The sequence below is a fragment of the Aspergillus bombycis genome (genome assembly GCF_001792695.1).
Source record: "Aspergillus bombycis strain NRRL26010 chromosome Unknown contig00098, whole genome shotgun sequence".
Lineage (NCBI taxonomy): Eukaryota > Fungi > Ascomycota > Eurotiomycetes > Eurotiales > Aspergillaceae > Aspergillus > Aspergillus bombycis.
Genome location: NW_019170100.1, coordinates 24,796 through 46,292, shown reverse-complemented (window position 1 = coordinate 46,292; position 21,497 = coordinate 24,796). Strand labels below are relative to the sequence as shown.

The window sequence follows — 21,497 nt, the reverse complement described above, 5'->3', positions numbered from 1 at the left end:
TTGGCAGAGGCTAACCAATAGACTACTATTATAAAGGACGCTGTGGCCATTTACTCGCTATAATGGAAGCGAGATGGAATAAATTAAATAGATAATAAGAGACTATAATTAACTAGCTCAAAGTATAGACCGAAGTTTCACAGTGGGGATTGTACTGTGTGAGTGAAGGTGTACTATATAAACCCCTTGTGCAACTGGCGTGGGATCAAATTGATAAAAAGCTGAACATCCACTTCCCTTCTTACTCGCCTCGGCAAAATATATCTTTCTCGTTTAGACAATCCATCTACTGTTGACTTATTGGAGCACAGTCTGCTGTTCTAAAATGCGTTTTATCTATTTCCTTGCGCTCATTCTCCCTGCGACTCTGGCTTTACCGACCAATTATGAGGGCAAGGGGCTGGTGGAAAGACAAGATCTGGAGATACCGGCGGTGAAACCGGCGGTGAAACCGATTGGTGAGAAATTGGCGCCGGATCTAGAGGAAAAGATTTTTCGGCTTAAGGCAGCGAGGAATGAGGTGGTGGATCCGGGTCTTCGTGCGAAGCTTGATGAGGCTATTTCCAATCTCCTTAACGGTAGGGATGTGGATGTGGAGAAATTGCTTGAGCTCCTTCCGAGGGTGACAAGGGAGAGGGTGGAAGCTGCTAGACCTCCTATTAGTGAATGATTGTGGAGAGGCAATGCTGGCGATAATCGATGTGAGTACATGGTAAATGATAGCAACTACTGAGCTTTAGGTTAGGCTAACAAAATTTGTAGCGAGAATTGGCCGCGACGATTTGCTGTCTCAGGATCTTATTATTGATATCCAGCAGCCTTTTCGCGTATTACTGATATCTATACGCACACTGCTTCTACATATCTAATGCCTTGATATAGATTTCCCCTGTACATACCAGGTTTTCTTACATTATTGTGCTAATGCAGAGGCGAAAGTAACGATCCCTAGTTTCTACTTGGCTTCTACTCTTGTTTAGTCGGTAGCAGTTTATCTGGCTTTTAAGACAACGAGCGTTTTAAATATAGACCCTGGGTATTATAGAATATAAAGCGTCCACTGATGCCCGATAGCTCAGCAACTAGTTTACTAAATGAAACCTCTATTCACAAAGCAAAAAGCGATATTTGATTATTGTCTATGGTATAGAAGTCCTAGGAGTACTTTTTAAAGGGTTACAGATGCTACTATAAGAGAAACTGTTAATATTGGAATAAAGATTAGTATAATAATACACGACGTAATCTAGACAGAAGTGAGCCTTATTCGGAAACAACTGTAATTATAAATGTAGGAGTATAGTATACCTAAGTAATGTATCCATTTCTCTAAGTCCCTGAAAGCTTATATTACAGACCCTTATCTAGCGTACCTAAGTAACCGCACACGCTCATAGGGTCCAATACATTGTCTATACTATTTCATGATATGTATCGTGAGTATGTCAGATAAGAATAACACCTAGCAATCACTAAGACAATCATTCAATCGAAATTACACTAAAGCTAATTTACAACGTCACAGAAGATGGCGAACCCTGAACGTTCACTGCTCTCAAAGCTTGGTCCTGGACTTGATGGAGCCATCACCGGTGTTTGTACCATCCAGGCCAGTAAATCGGGAGCATAATTCCTTAAGCTCCTGCAAATGGTTCCGCATTCCCCGAGGCGCCGTCTTGTACTTCTTACACAGATGAGCAGCCGCCGCAGTGGCAATAGCATGCTGCCCACCATTACCCATAAACTTCGTATTCGAGCCAGCGACATGCGTAACACTGATATGCTTACCCGCCATCATGAGATTGGATATATTGCTCGAGTAGAGACAGCGAAAGGGAACTTCGTACGGCTGTTTGTCCCGCTCATCCCACTCCCAGTACTTGAGCCGGAAGTCGTACTTTGCATCCTCGTCCCCAGGATAGTGGAGGCAGAACGCCCCGTCGTTATTGACAACTCCGTCAGGGAACTGTTTGTGGCTGCGGATATCGTTTTCGGTCAGAATATAATCGCCCATGTACCGGTGGAATTCCCCCTGAGCCGCAACGAAGGCGACCCATTCGAGCTGGAGGTTGTTGTACTCGGGCTTGGCCTTGACATTCGAGAATGTACCATAAATGGCTCGGAGGAGATGGTCCCGAATATGCTCGCCGTGTGTGTACGGGTCCAATCGCTGGCCATACTCCCAGAAATGAGTGAGCGGGCCCTTCATCCGACGGCGGAGGGAAGTTGATGCATCCAAGCCGCCTTTTGGAGGTACGACAGGACCTGGTCCATTCTCGATACCGGGCTTTACAAGCTGGCCGCCAAGGTTGGAGTAGTCCTTCGCTACTTCAGTGGCCCATGGTACGTTGGGGAAAGGCACTGGGGTGTCTGTCATTTTTGTCCGGAAGAAGACCGTGTTGCCATGGTGTATGTAGTTGTCACCTTCGGTTGGCGCGAGACCTTCGCCATACTTGCTCTTTGATTCCTGGCCGAAAAGGGTCTCCGCTCCTGACAGCAGGCCGAGTATACATTTTCCCGAGCAATCAATGAAGGTGGCCGCAGACAGGCGAATCTCTCGTCCAGTTCGTGCTTCGCGTGCATCCACCGACAGGATACGTGAGTTACTAGTGATGGTGTTGTAAACCGTATGCTCCAAGAATACACTTGCTGTTGTCTCCGCTCTCAGTAGACTCTCAGCATGCAGATCACCATTCGAGTGTCGTTGGGATATCTCCTCAATCAAAGGTCCCGTTATGCCACGCGGTCGGAGCCCAATTTCCACACTTCCATTCCCACCCAGGACAGGCCGGTTGTGAAGAAGTGCAACACGATCACCCAAGCGTGCCGCGGCGAGTGCGGCAGCAGATCCAACAATTCCACCGCCAACGACCACCACGTCGAAGCTTCCCATGTCGACTGGGGTTTGAGGAAGCCCGCGGAGAGCTCGTCTCCATGCCTGTTCTGCATCCGGTGGAGGTGCTTCGCCGGCCCGACTGAGGAATATAGCATCGCAGCGCCCGCAGAACCCAGTCAGATCGTGTAATGCCAGTTTCGTCTTGTCCCCGAGTAGAACAGATCCCCCGTACTCCCACGACCAATCTTGACCATTCGCACCGAACTCAGGGCGGAGTGATTTGCCGTTGACTATTAGATTAAATCGCCCAGGATGGTGGCCAGGGACCCAGTCTTTCGCGCGCACCCAAACGTGATATAATCCGGGTGGTGTATCGATAACAGTTGTGGCATCTGCGACAGGCACACCGTTCCCGTGGGCAAGCAGATAGGGTGAGCCCATCTCCAGGTCGAACTGAGAGTCCATTACCCAACCGCCAAAGTCGTCGAACGACTCGGCTTCGACTAGAATGTCGGGTTGGTGGGTATGTGGAGCGGCCATGGTTGAATGGGATGCTTTCAAAGGTAGAGTTAAAGGGTTATAAACGGTCTAGTTGTACAGTGGGCTGTTGGAGCAGATCGCTCGGCTTTATTTCTATGTTCCCTAATAGTTCCTATGGCCTAGTAACTGGGTAGCCGAGGCAAACAATGAGTCTACCGTTCTATTGACAGCAGGGATATGTTTTGAGATCAGCACTCATGCTGGGCCCACATACCCTGGACTCCAAGATTGGTCATCCACGTCGGTAAAGTACAGTAATTCTTGGAACCCAAAGTTACAAACTCGGCTTGATTGTTTGATATTATCATCTCTGTGCCTATCCGAGACACCTGCTCCCCCAACCGCTGATGGCGTAGATTGGTAATCAATCACAATTCTAGCATATCATGCGACGACAATGGAACGATAGTCAACTACTTAATAGCGTTATATCCAGATCTTCATGTCTATCTCTTGTATGTCGCATTATTCGAGTACACCAACTACTACACAGGTTTATGGCTATATTCAACCTGTGATAAACTGTGTAGTGGTTTTGATCCTTTACAATACTTTCTTCATCTAGACCATAAGCTTACCCTGTTTCTCGAATAAAACGACGGCCAGTTGTTCAAAGAAACTTACTCCCTCACGTCTAACTTGGGCATCGCGCCCGGGGGTGTATTGACAGCACCTTAATAGGCCGTGTACTGCCAATCCCAAGCGATTTCTTCTCCCATTATCATGTCGACAGATTCAAGAGGGCTTCTCCCTTGACATTCTATGTTTTTAACCTGTCAGTGAGAAGGGAATAGGGCTGTTCGCCCAAAACGGAATGGCCGTGCAAGGACTAAACCTTATGTGGTATAGTGCTGTCGAAGTCCTACCCGAACAGGTATGCACGATGCTGACCAATTGAAGGCAGGAAGCCCTATACAGAGCTGACTTTGAAGTCAATAGATGCTAAGCTCCGCCACATAGTAGCGGACAAGGCTTATTTGCCTTTCGATAATCGATACTATGGCCGAAGCTGAGTAGCTGGGCAGCTTAGTTATAAATATCGAGGACGAAGCCCGGTTTTCTCGAGATAGCATCCACACTGCATCATTCTCGTCATTGTCCACCATGCCCGGCAGTTCATACTATACAACATACTATGAGCGAGACTACACATACCAGGAGGAAGACTATCCCTCTCCCCAACTGTCAGCAGCATGTGGTCCTCTGCCACTCCCGATCGTGATTCCACAGCAACGACCGGGGTCCAGGGAACGCGGTTTCATCGCCGCATATGCCCCGTCACTAGAGGCATGCGGCATTGACCGCATGACATTCTTAAAATTCCTAGATGAATGCAATACAGCTGTACAGGGAAATAAGTTCCTAGCCGGTGTACAAGTGGTCTCGTTCGGCGTCGGATTCACACCGGAGATGATCGTGATGGGAGTTGCCACTGCTGTGCAGGCCGGTGCCTACATTGCAAACAAAGGCCATGTCAGACACAAGTAAGGGCACTCCATACCATTCATCCGGAATACAACTAATTGCAATATCCAGAACCAATGCTGTCCTCGATCGCTATAACCAAGAACTGTTCGGCCCTCGCGGCCTCTTCTGCATGATCATGAGTTACGAGCCGGAAACATACGACACGGTTGGGTCTCACTCACCATCAAGCCAGCTTAGTCGGCTCGGATCCCTGGCCTCGCGCAGCTGGGTACGAGACCCAGTCTCGGGAACGTCGCAAGGCGCTCACAATCTTCCCTCCGCTGTTGCGCCCTTGATGTATATTGACGATCGGCGTCAGCATAAAGAGCTCCTGTCCGATGTAGGTCCGCTGGAGCCCACAGAGAAAATCAAGAGATCGAAGAAGGTCAAAAGGGCGCTCGATACGCTCAACGATTACTTGGACCGGAGGGCCCGTGCGCAATACGTAAGTCTTGCTGTCGTTCTTTTTGTGTTCGTTGGCGTGGTTGAAGAAGGCAACTATTAACGGTTTCTATTCAGACAGCCGAGAATTCAGGCGATATTCTAAACGTCCCGCTGACCCGCGGCTTCAAAAACCGCTATCTCGATCCTAATCACCCCGCCACGAACGGCGGTCTTATCGGACTGCTCTCCGGTGGCGTGCTGACCCCTGATCCGGAATCACGGAGGCGCAAGGCCCTGCGACGGGTTGAAGAAGAAGAACAGCGGGTCATGGAGCAGTATTATCAGCAGATGGACAGTATTCGCAATCAGAACCAGTCCCGATGGGAAATTGACAGACAGATTCGACAGTGTGATGAGCAATTTGCGCCGCGGTTCGAGGAGTTCCGGGAGCGGAGGCGAGAAGCACAAGGAAAGCAGAGGAATATTAGGAAGGTAAGCTAGGCTTTTCCAGGTGTATGAATTTGTGCTAATGAGTCTGAATGTAGGATGTTTTATACCTGACCATTGTGAATAAGCCGACGGAGAGAGAATTGGCCGCAGCAGCGGCGAGGTTAAATACTAGTAGTGGTTATGGGAATGGGATGGTAGGCGTTACACAGGTATAGATTATCTTTATTCAATAAACATCGTGATCACATTATGATTCATGGTCTTAGCATTCTATTCGTAAGACATTATAAGTGCTGATTGATTATATACAGAGAGGTAGAGGGTCATGGCCGCAACAGTCGGAGCTTGAATCATCAGCCCCTATTCCGAGAAGAAGGCTGAGAGGCCCTTTGATATGCTCGAATGGATCGGGCTGGCTGGGCGAGAACAGATAGTAACTTCTTGAATACCACGTTCTTGCTCTCTCTCCAACCTTTCTGATCCATGTGGGCTGTTGTGCTGATAATCTCTGATGAATCATCAGACATATCCGATTCCGTTGATGATAGGGCCAACTTATCATAGATCATGCCCACCCCGTCCTCTTCGAGATGTGTATCTTCCGAAGTGGTTGCATGAACTAGCAAGGCCCGACTGGTAAGATAAGGAAGAAAGATAGATGACTCGAATGACTGCGATATGCGTGTTACCGCTTCGTCAATCAAACAGGGTGATGGTGGAAACGATGTGTCATTATATTGAAGTAGAGAGTCCCGCTCCTCCGTCGACAAATTAAGCTCTTGTGAAGACCCAGGCGTGATGTAGACAGATAATATATTTCTCCAGGCCAGAAGCAGCTGTGGTGTTAATGATGGGCGAGAGGAGCGACGTGAGCCGTCCAAGCCAAGGGCAGAGCGATATTTTTGTTTGTATCGTTTAAGCTCTTCCAGAAATTCCAGGGGCTCGGAACAATGGTTTTGTGATGCGTAGTCTCTGAAGGACTTTAGGCTGTATGGATAAGGGGCTTTGTCATTCAACACATTGTCGAATGTCGGTACTTCTCTAGGGAAGCACGCGATTGTCAGAGTCATCTTTGCAGGCATGAAGTATATGGGTGTGTATTTGGATGAAGGAGGTGGTTTGCAAGGTTGGTAGAAGTAATAAGTATATGATAGTAGGAGCTTGCGACATGTCCGGCTTTCACTATGATAGATATCATGATATTGCCTCTCAAGCCCGTCAAGAACGCACTGGCGCCCCTGTCGGTCTCTTCTAGCCCTATATTACAAAGCCTATTTTAGAGCTACGTGCCATCAGTCACCAGGCAAGAACAATGTTATTACGATTAGTCACAGGCTGAACCACATCTGAGGATACCGCATTGGGAAAGAGGTCTTATAAATTCTTATCAAAATTCTTCCATCAACCAAATACACCGAGCACGTCAGGTTCACCCAACTATTACAGACTATCGGGCCCATCCGATTGGTTCCACGTATAAAGGAACAGCGATGGAGATATTTTTGCTAGATTTGGTATGTGGAACCTTGGGTTTTGGTGCGTGTGTCCGCTGTTGAAGCGGAGGGTCTCGACGGGTCTAATGTGCTGGTACGGAGAAATGATTCGTGGTATAGCTTGCTATCTATTTCCCAACTTGAATTATATGGAGTGGCGTTTACTAGTAGTCTGCGGGGTCTCCAGGTAGAGAGACCAGACTTGCTGTGGAAGTTTGGGTCGAACCGAACGGACAGATCCTACAGTGGACGACTATGGCTGTTCAACCATGGTTTGTAAGTTCGAGAACAGCCCAGGAATGAAACTTGTGGCCCAGACCGTCTGATTGCGAAGGTAAACTGAAAACTAGTATCTCATAAATCAAGTTGACATGCCTTGAGATTTGCCGGGTCATGGTCAGCAGGATAGCAACAGGTAGCAATTTACCAGAACTCAAAACACGAACGAAGTAGGAGATGGTTTGTTTTACATTTCTAATAGTTGCTGATGTCAGATTCAGCGTTAAGGTTTGGGTTTGCTACATTGCTCACTACAAGTATCTGAAGGTAGCTTTGAGCAAATCCTGGAACATCGTCATTTGATTCAGCTGGAGTATGGAGTGTCTTCGATGGGAGGACATTGTCACGGGTTCCGTAGCTCCAGCCCAGTCGAGCCTATGTTCTAGTTCTATTAACATCGAGTTTTGTATCTGTGGCTTGTGATATTCCTTCTCCATACCTTCAGCAGCAGATACGCCGACAACAGATTCGTTTCCACACTTTCTCGTAAGTCGAATCTGAATCTAGAAGGGTAAATTTATGCTAGTGAATGACACTCGCCACCATGACTGCTAGCTCCAGCTAAGTGACGGTCCGGCTGATACACCCCTCTGACATCGGTACCTAACGCTAGGAAATAGGGTTGAATTTGTTGTCACACTTGACCAAGCCGGCGGTCGGCGTTGAACTTTTCCGCGCTGATCAATCCTACAACTTAAGATGACATCGTTACTGTAGTATAGCCAGGAACAGACTTTCCGAGTATAAGCGCCCCTTTCGGTGGTGCCCGTTTAGGCAAGTTGAGGGTGAGCGGCGGCGCAATCCGAAGATTCTCATTCAAACAAACACGTAGGTAAGGGGGATTTTTCGGTTTTCTCACATGGCGCCATAGTACCCCTTGGAATGAGAGCTTCATTGACCTCTTCCAGTAGACATCTACACCATTCCAGGTTCTCGGTAGTCAAAGCAAAATGTTTATTCAGGGCAATGGCGGTTGTAGTATAGCCACGTGCAATATAACTGTGGATCCGGTATTTCTTTCTTCGCACGCTAAACTGTTCACCTCACCATTTCTATTTTCCATGAGAGACTGAAAAGGCCGTCCCGCTTATCTCGATACAGATAATGACGAAGACATTTTCTTAACACTAGTGTGAGCAGTCTGGAGACATGAAGACAACCGCGGAAATGCACTTGGCTACAATCTTTCGCTTCCACAACGACAAGGTCATTTACAACCAGTGATGAGTAGCCCCACCTTTCAGGATCTTCTTAGAAAGAGTGGTGTTGGCTATTCCATCATTTTGTGAGGGAATATGTCGAAGCCCGATAGTGAACGTCCGGCCGAGAGGGTCCGTTGTGTTAGGGCTCTCTGACAGTGGCGGATTGCAATATCAGTCACGCGCCTTCATGATCGTCAACCATTTCCGCCACTCTGAACTCCTACCCATCCCCATCCTAGAGGCAAACGCACTGAAGAATATCTCTAATGTTCATGTATGGTCCTGCTTATCAATCACGTTACCAAGGTCGAACTGTGACCCCTGCTTCCGTTTGGTAGAAGGTATGGTCATATGTGTCTTGGGTTACCATAGGGTCACCATATGCAAGAGAGCGGGGCCAATGTGGATGATAGGATGTGTCTTACGCATCTCGCTCGGCTCCTGTGAGTAGCTACCATCACGTCATGCCTTTATACATCAGCCAGGCGTAATCTCGTTCGTCATCCTCGTATATCTCGCGAAGCCGATTAGCCTATTGAAGAACAGACTTGCGTAACCCATCGGCAGTATGGTGTGCTTGAGCTCAGTGTAATCTTTCTTTCACTGCATCCTTGGTCAAGCCGTCCTTCTGGGCGTGACTTATCGGTCGTTTTGCTGGACAACCTCATTGAGCAGCCCTTTGCAACAGGAAATGGGCTCCGCGGAGTCTCTCGTAATCTGCCGAATGGAAGCCTTGTGTTGATCTTGAATGGATGCATCTTGATTTATTATTTTCAATCTTTAGGTTGGCACACTTTTGGTACTACTCCTATCAAGAATGTATACTAATAACTAAGTAGTAAATAGAAGACTATTTCCCAAAATACAACAATCAGATATACGGAAACCAGCCGAGAGGATCAATAAACGATATGTGCGTAAGAGGTCCATACATTCATTGCACGTATAACAATTAAAGAATGATTTCCCTTTACAGCTAGTGATCGATTTGCCTGACTCACCTAGTCGGACAACTACAAAGCGGCGATCGAATGGAGCTATGAGTATATTATCCATTGCAGCGGGTATATTGGTACCTAAAACCATAGGTTATAGAGGACAGGGCTTCTCATTCATTCAGTGATACTTAAGCCACATGCTTTGCACGGCCAATTCTCTGTCCGTATCATTAAAATGGTGAGGGAAGCACCATGAGAATGCGGGCGATATAAGTGAGAATTTGGAAGGCCGGATGAGGGAGGTGAGAGCTCTCACTCGGTAAGGCACGCAGTGATCTTAGGCTATCTAGTGCGCTAACTAGCAGGCTTTGGGATCCGCGAGAGGTATTTCGCGGGAAATGTTGCTCTTTTGGTAAACGGCCTTGTATCATCTAGCCCCTAAATTAGGTGCCTTGCACACTCCTGGTAGTGATAAGGGTATGTATCCCGCTCTCAATGATTGCCCGCCGATATTGGTATATAAACCCGGTGTCCAGGACACTGCTTTTGCTCCATCATGGTCCTGGTTAATGCGACTAGTGGATTCAATCTCCATGAGAAATCATCGATCTTCAACAGGAAACTCCGTCCGCCCGGGCCCGTACCGGAGAATCCGTTCCACCCGTTGGGGCCGGCTATCGTATGAGTACCCTCATCTATTCGACTGGGGTTTATAATTGTGAATTCCAAGAGACCCCGATACAAACTTGGCAGGCCCAAATCCCTCATGTTTGGTCAAATTTGACCAATATGTACTGCTTTCCCATTTCAAGTAAGTTTACCTAACTTGAAACACGATTTTCACACGGCTTGGTATTATGGATCGACCTGACTGAAGGACGAAATTCCAAAACCGTTGCACCTGGCTGTTCGCTTTTACCTCATGCAATGTGTGTTAACGATTCACCGGAGTAACCTTGATGTATTGGAACGAAGGGGGCGTGTTTACGGAACCTTGATCATCTGCCATGAAACTATGTAATATTGTATCGAATATCTTGTAACATAATCCACAAAGATATCAGCCATGCTAGCTAAAGCCAGTGAAATTGCTCAACAGAGAATCCCACTGGATGTCATCGACAGGGAATATGTCGCCCAGGTCACCGTAGATAGACGGCCAGTCTTGGGGGGTCATAGCAACCTCATTGGCATGCGCTGCCAGCATGGACGTATCCTGCCTTGCGTCTTGGGATGGGACATTTCCAACAATCGCCCTGATTTGATATGGGTAGCAACGTGCTAGCAGCCGCATTTTAGAGCACAGGCTCCCTGCAATGTCCGTCTCTTTGTCTACAGAAGACATTCCCTCAAACTTCGACTCCAGCACGTTGGCCAGCTCCGTGACAAGGTTGGGATAGTCTGCCGCATCAACAGCGGCCTGCACCTGAGCCTCCATGGCAGAGTCGGCGGGGCCAGTGATAAGCTTGAGAAGGGTGAATATTGCAGTGGGCATGTAACCCACTGCGGCACATAAACGAGCACTTGTAGTTATTGTCATGTGGGCAATCTCCGACGCTGGTAGGTTTGTGATCATACGAATGAGCTCCTTGCTTCGCTGGATTATACCCACCAGCATGGTTGTTCGGACTGCGCTGGCAGGCTCTGCAATCCACAGTTCCTCCCGAAGAGATAACTCCTCGAGCCGTATTTCCAGATATTTGATTTCAAGGCGTATGGCATTCTCTGTAGCGGACAGTCAATCCCCATCAACCACTTTGGATCCAAGCCATACCTGTTGATGAAGGGCAGCTCGAGAGACTTTTTTCCACACGTGCCCTCACGCTATCAAATTGCCGTTGCAGTGAGCCGCGCGTAACTTGCACGAGTGCCCTTCCACCGCTTGCTTGCATCGAAGCGTAAACGTCATCTATTGTTGCCGAGAAAGACTGGAGGTGGCTAAATGGCGCAATACACCGATCTGACAAATGCTCGGTGGATGCCATACTCTCAATGCACTCATCGATTCGCCCATCATGCTTCATGATCACCGGCCGGCCGAGTGTGCCAGAGAAACTAATAGAAAGTTAGTCGAAGCCGCATCGACCAGCGTGGACAACCTCACCCAACCGACATCCAATACGTCCCGAGCAGTGCCCGCTGCTCATCCAAACTCAGACTAGATTTTCTGTGAAGTCTCAAATCATACAAAATAGAAACACAAAACTGAATCAGCAGCAAAAGTCGCGGGTGATATCTCTCCGCAGGATATGAGTACCATGCGCTGCAAACCAGCAGGCCACGGAGCAACTCGAGGTTCCTCTCAGACCGTACCACAACCCTCGATGTAACATGCTTCATAATCTCCTCGGCGACCGTCTTGCGCAGAGGGTGCGCACTACCCATAGCCGCGGCCACGACGCACAAAAAGAGAAAAGGCTCTCGGTACCTGAGGCGAGCGGCCGTCTCGTCGTGTGCAATCAATACAAAGGGAAAGTTGGGCACTAAGTCAAGCTGGAAGGTCGAAACCAAGCGTTCGGCCTCGGCTTCACTCAAAAGGCCTCGATCTACGATAGACGGCTGGCCCTGCAGAGCAGAGCTGGTCGGCGGATCGACACCGTGGGACGGGTCTTGAGCAGCATCTATCAGCGCGGCAATATCGCTCGAATCTGGCTCGGGATCACGAGATGAGACCAAGTCGTTGGTGAGCGGATTAGAAGTATCGGGCGATGGCTGCCCGTTCTGTCGGGTCAAGGCAGCCAGCTGCGACATCAGCTGGTCGACCTTCTTCTCTAGCACCTCCACACGGCTGCATCCATAGTTAATACCACAAGCACCATGTGTGTTGGGAAGGACTACCTCGGTGCAGCCTTGTGTTTCCGCTTCGTCTGCGGAAGGTCAAGGTATGTGCACGACTTGCCCAAACGAGCGCACCGCTGGCACAGGTTGACGGCCTGCGGCGTGCATTTCGCCTTGGCAGCCGTACACGCCACACATGCTCTCCTCTTAACTGCAGGTCTTGTGGCGTTCATGATATCGTATATGGAGCCGGGGAGGAAACGGAGCGGACGACGGGATTGTGGATGACGGCCGATGAGCAGTTGGACCGGGAAAACCGGATCATCCGGTCGGAACGGTTCGTAATCCGCCGAATGTATAGGTTAGTTAGGTATAAATAGGGAAGTAAATCAAGGGAATGTCACAATGGCATCGGGAATAGAGCAATATATTTATCACTGGAGTAAATTATTACCTTAAACAAAACTCCGAAATGTCTTCATATGCCATCACCGGAGCCTCCAAGGGCATCGGCCGCGAGTTCGTGCGCCAACTCGCTGCCGATCCGGCCAACACCGTCCTGGCTATTGTGCGAAATCCCGAATCGCCCGACATATCTGAGCTCGCCTCCAATCACCCTAACGTGCACGTTATCAAAGGTGACGCTACGGACCCAAAGTCCATTCTCGAGGCTGCCTCGGCCGCAGCCGCCGTCACTGGCGGTAAGCTCGACGTGCTTATCCACAACTCCAACGCCGTTGATACGGCCACCATGTCCTCCAACCCGACCCAGATGCCCTTTGATGCGCAAGCCATTCGGGCAATTTTCGACCCAGCCCTCAGTACGGGCATCTACGGCGGTCTATGGACGACGAACGCCTTCCTACCTCTGATTGAGAAGGGGATCCAGAAGAAGATTGTGCACATCTCTAGCGCCATGGCGGATTTGGATTTGATCAATAAGACTGGTATCAGCTATGCTGTCGCGTACTCTGTCGCAAAAGCCGGCATGAATGTCCAAATCGCCAAGTACGCAGCAGAACTTGCGCCTAGAGGTATTAAGGTGTTGGCTTTAAGCCCTGGATGGGTTGATACATGGGATGGTGAGTGGTCTTTGGACTTGCTGCGGCACTGGTGGAAACTGATATCATCACAGGAGAGAAACCCCCTCAGGTACTACAGGCGGAAAATGTCATGCTGAAGCAGTTTCAGGCAGTTGAGCCTGAACTCAAGGGGCAGATTCAGCCTGAGGAGAGTGTTAGAAAGAGCCTCCAGGTGATTGAGCGTCTGGATGATGAGACTAGCGGGTTGCTACTGAGCCATAATGGAGATAGGGCAACGTGGTTGTGAGTGCTGTGGGTACTGGCGAGTTGCATCGGAGACTGTATTCAACTTACATAGACTAAACACTTGATATAAATAGGACCATAGCCATAGTATTCAAAGAGTAGTAAAATAATCTTCTAAAAATTGAACGCTTTCTTGACAGGTTATTTCTCCTTCCTATCCCTTCTAAAACAACTCGGCCGGATTACCTATAGCCTATAGGCCTCTTCTCAATGCTACCATTTATCAATTAGTCTCATATATATACGAGTGTCTAGTGACGAGTTTCAACGTCGAAAGTCTCTTCAATGATGAGAAATTCCACAGGTAATCGGTAGATCGATCGTGATGCTGGATTGGCTTGTGTGGCTAGACTCCGGCACAGTCGCACATGATACCAAGTATCTGACAGCTGATAAACATGGACATTTATTGTAACAAATCTCGCTAATCGTCTCACTTGATAAGTCTCCCAGTCACCGTGCATCATACTCCGCGAAGCCTTCATCTTTGTGCTTCGGGCACTGCCCTCGCGCGATCGTTTGCCCGAGGTATACTTCCTTGGGGTCCCGACAGGTTTGCCCCGTTGCTGCAAAATAGGGCATCCCATGGTCACGAGGATGCGCCTCACCTTTGTGCAAGAAGTAGGGCATTTGGTGTAACGGGTTGTAGTAACATGTATTTTGCACAACTGGACGTCGAGTATGTCAGATTTCGTAGTAGACCTAGTTGGTGCGTTGAGGGAAACTTACTGTTTGGGCCATGAAGAGGCTTCTATTAAGTCATAATATTTCTCGCTGACCTACATTGTCAGTCCGCAGGCTGATATACTGCAGCCTTGAGGTCTCGATGAATGTCATGTGCCGGGCTCACGTGTTGCTCTGATGTGGCTGTGATATAGATACTATGCCTTATTGACAAATCCTGTAGATATCAGTGGCTTGCGGCTGCTTGGTAAAGGTGATAATTGGCCAGGAATGCCGCGCAAGGCGCTCTTTAATCTCCCGTCCCGGATTCAGAAGATAAAAGCCAAGGCGCATCATTTAGGTTTGGGCCTGCACTCAAGGTCTCCCATCTTGATAGACATTTATATAATCCTCTGTGTACTCTATACTGGGAGACTGGGAGGTCGGTTCGGTCCTCAAGAGTATCATAGTCTGATATTCTTGATCTTCCTTGCTGATTCCTGATTTTGTGCGACGGGTTAATGAGTGAGTTAGTATGACGCTTGCAATTATAAATTAGTAAATGTATTGAATGCCATCATGGCTACGAGAAACAGCTTCATATGCCGACACACTTATTAATCAATGTTGTAAAAGTCGCTACACAGCTGTAGTAACTAGCTCACAACTGCAGTACCTCGTTGACCCGCACCACCTGCCCCGTGCGCATTGACTCGTTGGCCGCAATGCCCGTCGCAATCGACCATGCCCCATCCAAATGTGATGCAGCCCTGTTCAGCGGATCGGAGGACCGGGTACCAAAGAGATCTTGTAGCAACTGGGGATCGCCGCCACCATGACCCCCTTGGCCCGTTGGAACCTCGATTTCCAAGGGCTTGCCCAGCATTGGCCGCAGGAGAATGGTGCGACTCTCCAGCGCACCCTCCATGGCCTGCTCTCCTCCCGAGTTCACATACGACTGCTCCACCACCTCAACCTCCAGCCTACCCTTGCTCCCATTGAAGTTCACCCGGAACCCCTCCCAGGGCGCGTACGCAGTGAGACTGTATGTCAACACGGCCCCGGACTGATACCTCACCATCACCCCCATGGTATCCTCAATATTGATACCATCGCCAAACACACTCTGGTCGCGATAGTACCCATCCTCCCATTCGGCATCCGCGTAGAGCGCCTTCAGCTGCTCATTGCTCTCCAAGTCCAGTGCAAAGGGGTCCTCCTTAGCCACCTCACTGCCCCGGGCCCGAGAGTAAAACCGCGTTTCCCCCCGCTGCTCCGCATTCTCCTTCCCATAGAATCGTAGATCGCCCATAGCAACCACCGTCTCCGGCTTGGTCCGCAACCAGAAGTTTACCAGGTCAAAGTGATGCGTAGATTTATGCACCAGCAACCCGCCACTGTTGCGCTTATCGCGATGCCAACGGCGGAAATAGTCCGCCCCGTGCGAGGTATTCAACATCCACTCGAAATGCACGGAGTGGACCTCTCCGATCGCCCCCGCATTCAACAGCTCCGCGATCTTGGTGTTATGCGGCGCATACCGGTAGTTGAAGGTGACTCGCACCTGCCCCTGGGTGCGGTCGACGGCGTCGATGATCTGTCGGCACCGCGGCGCATCGATCGTCATCGGCTTCTCGGTGACAACGTTGCATCCGCGTTCTAATGCGCGGACGATGTACTGGTGGTGCGTGCGGTCGATGGTGGTCACGATGATTTCGTCCGGACGAGTCTCGTCGATCATGCGGTCGAAGTCCGCAGCCAGATATGTAGGAACGGCACTGTGGCCTAGGGTCTCGATGCGACTGTTTGCGTAAGCCAGGCGGGTGTTGTTGGTGTCGCAGAAAGCGACCAGTTGGGCGGTGCTGCCGAAGTCGCGCACGATGGCTGTATAAAAGAACATGGCGCGGCCGCCGGTTCCGATTAAGGCGTATCGTTTCATCTTGGGCCCCGTTCCGTTCAGATTGGTCATGATAGCGGTTTCAACCTGGACGAACAAAAGGTGTCAACCGGTTGGACCTTGGAGTCAAGGAGGAGATAGCTGCCTTTTTTTAAGTCCTCGGGTTGCAATGCCCCGAGGTGATAGATCTGCACTCCCCGCACAGGCTTCGTTCAGGCTAAATAGACAATTTTTCCATGAATCGGGACTCAGCATATGATGCGGGGAAATCTGGGGTCTGGAGTCTGGGGAAGAGTTCCACTGGGCTTTGGATCCCAAAGGAGGCCAGGTATGGTTGTCATTGTGTTCATATCCATCAATAGCTACCGCGCTCGTATCGGGATATTATAATCCGAACCCAGAATAAATACATTCTCTCCCAGGATAATGTCGTTCCCCACCGCTACATTTACTACTAGTCATCATGGCAGGTCCAGCAGAAACACCACACGACGATATCACCGCGGTGGAAGACCCCCAAGCACCCCGGAACCAGGGCAAGGAAAAGGCGGCGCGGTTCCTTGCTGAGGTCGACGAGGGCGAACGGGCCTTCACACCAGAAGAAGAGAAGGCTGTTCTAAAACGAATCGATCGCCGTCTGCTACCTCTACTCCTAGGCGCGTACTTCTTCCAGCAACTCGACAAATCCACGCTCTCCTATGTCTCCATTTTCGGGCTAGTCGAGGACGCAAACCTCCACGGACAGCAATATTCATGGCTGGGGTCGATTCTTTATCTGGCCCAGCTAGTCATGCAGCCTATCGCAGCGCTGCTGCTTGTCAAGCTTCCGACAGGAAAATTGATCGGATCGGCGATTTTGTTATGGGGGAGTTCTTTGGCCATCATGGCGGCGTGTACGGACTTTCCTAGCCTGCTTGGACTGAGGTTTACCTTGGGGGCGTTCGAAGCAATGATAGGTATGTTGCTACCCAGCATATCGTAGTAGCTTGTTGTCTGGGATAAGATCTTAACAAGACACAACAGCACCTTCATGTGTGGCCGTAACGCAGATGTGGTGGAGACGAGGCGAACAGACTCTGCGGACGGCCTATTGGAATGGGATGAACGGCGTGACATTCGTCGTACGTTTGTTTGTCGATCTACAAATGTAGAGAAACACTACTGACAAAGCATTTGACAGGTCGGAAGTCTTTTCACATACGGATTGGGTCATATCCACAGCAACACGCTCTATTCCTATCAGGTAAAGCCCGATACTATCCACCCAGTTTGAACTATATCAGCTAAGCTGTGCCAGATTATCTTCATGTTCTGCGGGCTACTCACCGTTGCATTCTCACTCCTTGTCCTCATTTTCATGCCCGACTCACCCATGGAAGCCAAGTGCCTCAATCACCGTGAGAAAATCATCGCTGTAGAACGGCTCCGCGCAAACCAGATGGGTGTTGTTTCCCGCGAGTGGCGTTGGGACCACGTCTGGGAGACGCTGTATGATATGAAAACCTGGTGTTGGTTTTTCCTGATCGTCGCCATCTCGTATGTGACAGTGTTTTATTGGAACCGTGCCTGGCCATTAACCAAGGAATACCAAAGCTAACGCCATCCAGAATCCCAAGCGGTGGTATCAGCACATTCGGGAACCTGATCATCAAATCCTTCGGATACGGCTCGTTCGAGACCATTCTCTTCAACATCCCCTTTGGGGTCATCCAGGTCATCGCCATCGTAGGCGGAGGCTGGCTGGCAACCCGGTTTCAGCGCAAGGGACTCGTCATTGTTGGGTTTGCAATTGTGTCTGCTATCGGGACATTATTGATGATTGTTGTACCCCGGGAGCAGAAGGGGGTTCTTCTTTTCGGGTATTACTTGGTACGCGGGCTTCTTTCTTCATCTCAACCGATAGTTATCTCATCGACATGACTAATATCAAATAAGGTCTCCTTCCTAGCAGGTATTACACCCCTCGTATACGCATGGGAGGCACAGAATACCGCTGGAGACACCAAACGAAAGTGTACCTCGGCGGTTGTGCTGATCGGAATGTGCGCCGGCAATGTATACTCCCCTTGCCTAGTCTCTTTCTCGTCGGGAATCTTCATGCTGATCATAGACAGGTGATCGGTCCCCAGCTTTACTCAACATCTCAGGCTCCTCTGTACCGTCCGGGATTAATCTCGAACCTTATCTTGTTCGTGATTGTAGGCGTGTTTGCGATGTAAGTCCTTAGGTTTCGTGGTTGCATGCAGGACGCAGAAGCTTACTCTCCCAGCCTGACCAATCTGTACCTCATCTACTTGAATCGGAAGCATGCACAACGGAGATTGGATCTCGGTAAATCGGCCCAGGTAGTGGATGAGTCTATGTTCAGCAAGCAGAAGGTGGGTAAGGCCGTCGAACTTGAGGATGCAAATGCCGCTGCTCAGCAGAATCAATCTGAAGATAAGGGGTTTTCGGACACGACGGATCTCAAGAACGAGGATTTCATATTTGTGTACTAGTTAGCTGGATTAGTGGCTTGTGGATTGGGCTGGCTGTTACTGCTAATAATCAATGTTTTTTGGTACTTTTCTCTGCCAGCAACAAAAGGCGGTAACCTATAGTCCGATGAAAACCAAGGAGTTGATACAAAGCTACGACAATACTGCAAAGCTCATCAGAAAATACCACACTGTGTTTCGAGCTCTTCCACAGTCACTGCAATAGAGAGCCAAGGAATGATCATGGAAATTGAATTCGCCAGCAAGAGAAAATCGAATAAATAGACCAAGTTGGCCGGAATGAAGGCACTCCAAAACAAATGTGACCAAATGTACCATACTGAGAGATATAAACTTTTCGTTCAGCATCTGAGGTCAATCAGGTTGACCAAGTGATGAATTCGTTGGGTACAGAAAAGAGATCCATTCTCAACGAAGGGATCAAACACCTGTAAGCAAGACGAGTAAGGTGTTTTAGAAAGGCCAATCCTCCTTGAGCTCTTCTCCATTCACAATAGGCGCTTGTGCTGGGACCATCATGCCGTAGAGCCGTGCCCACTGGTCGGTTGTGTTGCTCCAGCCATGCATCGTTGCTTGCAGGACGACCACGTCACCCTCACTCAACGCCACTTTCGAGCCATCCTCCAGGCCCAGAACGACACTTCCCTTGCCCACTATCACGTAGTCGAGCGTGATAGACCGATGGAACACTCCCTCTGTTTTGGGGGGGATATCATAAGCGTTTATTCCAGAGCCCTTGGGTGGCCAGCTTGGCGCCGATAGCGCTGCATCTTCTAATTCACCGACGTTTGCGGGATGCTCGCTCGTCGACCATAGTATCGTCATGTTGTTGCCATTCCCCGCGGGCTGGGGCGTAAGGTGCGAGTCGACAGCCACTGTTGCTTGGCCGTTGGTGTTGTGGCCGGTCACAACTCGGCGGGGAGGTGGTAGGGACGGTGCCGCAGACTCAGGCATGTTTATATAGTAATGTGGAAATAGTGATGAATGATGGCACTTGGCTCTATGGCAGCAAGGGTTGTGGAACTTGTGGTTGACTTCTTAACTGAGAAGAGGCGGCTCTTAACTCCGATGTAAAGTCCGACCACTGCAAATTGCTGACCACTTGAAATGCTATAGACCCACCATGGCGGTTGGGGACATTCGAATAATCTATTCAAGTACACGAAAAGCCCATTGTTATTACTATCAACAGTGCAATGACATCCACCAAGATCAATATCGTCTTTGGGGCTATGACCGTCGGCCAAGCAGGTACGTTGTCGCCACCGTGGATCAACGAATGACTGGATATTGACGGTTTCTCGGGGCTGGATGGCTGCCGACAAACCACGCCAGAGGAAGTTCGAGATGTGCTAGACGTCTTCCAGCGACATGGTCACAGCGACATCGACACGTCCCGCGCCTACGGCAACGGCACCTCAGAGTCTCTCTTGGGAGAAAAGTGGTTGGCAAGAGAGGAATTTGCGGATCCACACGAAAATATACCCAACAGCGAACTGGGGGGCTGGACCCGATACTTACACTCTCGGCGCAGACGATCTGCGACGAGCACTCAACCGAAGCCTCGAAGCGCTGAACACAGACAGCGTGGATCTCTGGTATCTTCACGCACCGGACCGCAACACACCACTCGAAGTCACAATGCAAGAAGTTGACAGGTTACATCGGGAAGGCAAATTCAAACGTCTTGGAATCAGTAATTTCATGTCCTGGGAAGTCGCCCGGATGTGTGAAATTTGCGACCGTCATGGTTGGATACGTCCGTCTGTCTACCAGGGCATCTACAACCCGCTTCACCGAGCGATTGAGGCCGAGTTACTTCCCTGTCTTCGGCATTACAATATTGCTCTATATGCCTTTCAACCTCGGGCAGGTGGCCTATTGACCGGGCGCTACCAGCTTGAGACCACGTCCTTCGACTCTGGGACACGGTACGATCCCAACAACAAGCAGAGCTCTACGATGAGTGCCCGCTACTGGAACAAGACTACCTTCGCGGCACTGGAGATTATCCGAGTAGCTGCTCAAAAGCATGGTCTCACCATTGCTGAGTGCGCTTACCGTTGGCTGGTACACCACTCTGTCTTGGATAAACCGCACGGCGATTCCTTGATTATCGGAGCGAGCAGTGTCAAGCAGTTAGAAGGTAACTTGGCTGATTCGGAGAAAGGGCCTCTTCCTGAGGATGTCGCCCAAGCGATGGAGCAGGCTTGGCAGCTCATACAAGAGCCAGTCCGGAAATACTGGCATTAGAATGGCTGATCTTCCTCTGGCCGTCCAAGCATAATACGCGGAAGCTCTTCTAGAATGAGCACATATATGCTATAATTTTATCTTATACCTTTACCTTATTAATAGAGATACTGGTTACTATGAGTGAAACATCCCCAGCGGCGGTATTCTTCCATTGTAAGACTAAGGAGAGGAGAACCCACCGGGGTTAAACAGACAAGTTAGCAGATCATAACTCATTCTCTCATATTGTGCCCTCCAACGAGCCAATTGACATCCGATGCGTACTAGGCTACAGCCAGAATTAATTTCTTGCGACTCGGTCCCAAACCCTACTATTGCATGATACAGGAGATAAAGCGGATGCACCGCCCGCTGACACCAGGAACTATGGCTATAGGACGTCTTGGCCAGGTCAACCAGGATCAACTGCAGCTCTGATAACCTCATGCTAGATAATTCTAAAGCATGTAAAGGGTGTACGGCAACACATTCTCTTGTAAGCATTTCAA

At 49.5% G+C, this 21,497-nt stretch overlaps 9 protein-coding genes across 9 annotated transcripts; 4 read left to right on the top strand and 5 right to left on the bottom strand.

Annotated features, from left to right (window-relative positions):
- Positions 1-1,555: 1,555 nt before the first annotated feature.
- On the bottom strand, positions 1,556-3,376 carry ABOM_009513 (uncharacterized protein; the record flags this gene model as incomplete). Its single annotated transcript, XM_022536641.1, has 1 exon — positions 1,556-3,376. The coding sequence occupies one exon, from the start codon at positions 3,374-3,376 to the stop codon at positions 1,556-1,558; it is 1,821 nt and encodes a 606-aa protein (XP_022385703.1).
- A 1,104-nt stretch (positions 3,377-4,480) lies between these two features.
- On the top strand, positions 4,481-5,892 carry ABOM_009512 (uncharacterized protein; the record flags this gene model as incomplete). Its single annotated transcript, XM_022536640.1, has 4 exons — positions 4,481-4,860; positions 4,913-5,288; positions 5,363-5,719; positions 5,773-5,892. 4 exons carry the CDS (start codon positions 4,481-4,483, stop codon positions 5,890-5,892), a joined length of 1,233 nt encoding a protein of 410 aa, XP_022385702.1.
- A 138-nt stretch (positions 5,893-6,030) lies between these two features.
- Positions 6,031-6,747, bottom strand: ABOM_009511 (regulator of G-protein signaling domain-containing protein; the record flags this gene model as incomplete). Its single annotated transcript, XM_022536639.1, has 1 exon — positions 6,031-6,747. One exon carries the CDS (start codon positions 6,745-6,747, stop codon positions 6,031-6,033), a length of 717 nt encoding a protein of 238 aa, XP_022385705.1.
- A 3,911-nt stretch (positions 6,748-10,658) lies between these two features.
- Positions 10,659-12,600, bottom strand: ABOM_009510 (Zn(II)2Cys6 transcription factor domain-containing protein; the record flags this gene model as incomplete). The annotated part of the gene is made up of 4 exons (XM_022536638.1): positions 10,659-11,314; positions 11,364-11,644; positions 11,694-12,377; positions 12,428-12,600. 4 exons carry the CDS (start codon positions 12,598-12,600, stop codon positions 10,659-10,661), a joined length of 1,794 nt encoding a protein of 597 aa, XP_022385704.1.
- Positions 12,601-12,839: 239 nt separating this feature from the next.
- ABOM_009509 (SDR family oxidoreductase) lies at positions 12,840-13,696 on the top strand (the record flags this gene model as incomplete). Its single annotated transcript, XM_022536637.1, has 2 exons — positions 12,840-13,449; positions 13,503-13,696. 2 exons carry the CDS (start codon positions 12,840-12,842, stop codon positions 13,694-13,696), a joined length of 804 nt encoding a protein of 267 aa, XP_022385728.1.
- A 1,323-nt stretch (positions 13,697-15,019) lies between these two features.
- ABOM_009508 (Gfo/Idh/MocA family oxidoreductase) lies at positions 15,020-16,327 on the bottom strand (the record flags this gene model as incomplete). The annotated part of the gene is made up of 1 exon (XM_022536636.1): positions 15,020-16,327. One exon carries the CDS (start codon positions 16,325-16,327, stop codon positions 15,020-15,022), a length of 1,308 nt encoding a protein of 435 aa, XP_022385729.1.
- A 391-nt stretch (positions 16,328-16,718) lies between these two features.
- Positions 16,719-18,753, top strand: ABOM_009507 (putative MFS transporter; the record flags this gene model as incomplete). The annotated part of the gene is made up of 8 exons (XM_022536635.1): positions 16,719-17,211; positions 17,279-17,376; positions 17,436-17,498; positions 17,553-17,791; positions 17,863-18,124; positions 18,191-18,310; positions 18,370-18,470; positions 18,525-18,753. 8 exons carry the CDS (start codon positions 16,719-16,721, stop codon positions 18,751-18,753), a joined length of 1,605 nt encoding a protein of 534 aa, XP_022385726.1.
- A 453-nt stretch (positions 18,754-19,206) lies between these two features.
- ABOM_009506 (cupin domain-containing protein) lies at positions 19,207-19,707 on the bottom strand (the record flags this gene model as incomplete). The annotated part of the gene is made up of 1 exon (XM_022536634.1): positions 19,207-19,707. The coding sequence occupies one exon, from the start codon at positions 19,705-19,707 to the stop codon at positions 19,207-19,209; it is 501 nt and encodes a 166-aa protein (XP_022385727.1).
- A 417-nt stretch (positions 19,708-20,124) lies between these two features.
- Positions 20,125-21,006, top strand: ABOM_009505 (aldo/keto reductase family protein; the record flags this gene model as incomplete). The annotated part of the gene is made up of 1 exon (XM_022536633.1): positions 20,125-21,006. The coding sequence occupies one exon, from the start codon at positions 20,125-20,127 to the stop codon at positions 21,004-21,006; it is 882 nt and encodes a 293-aa protein (XP_022385724.1).
- Positions 21,007-21,497: the final 491 nt, after the last annotated feature.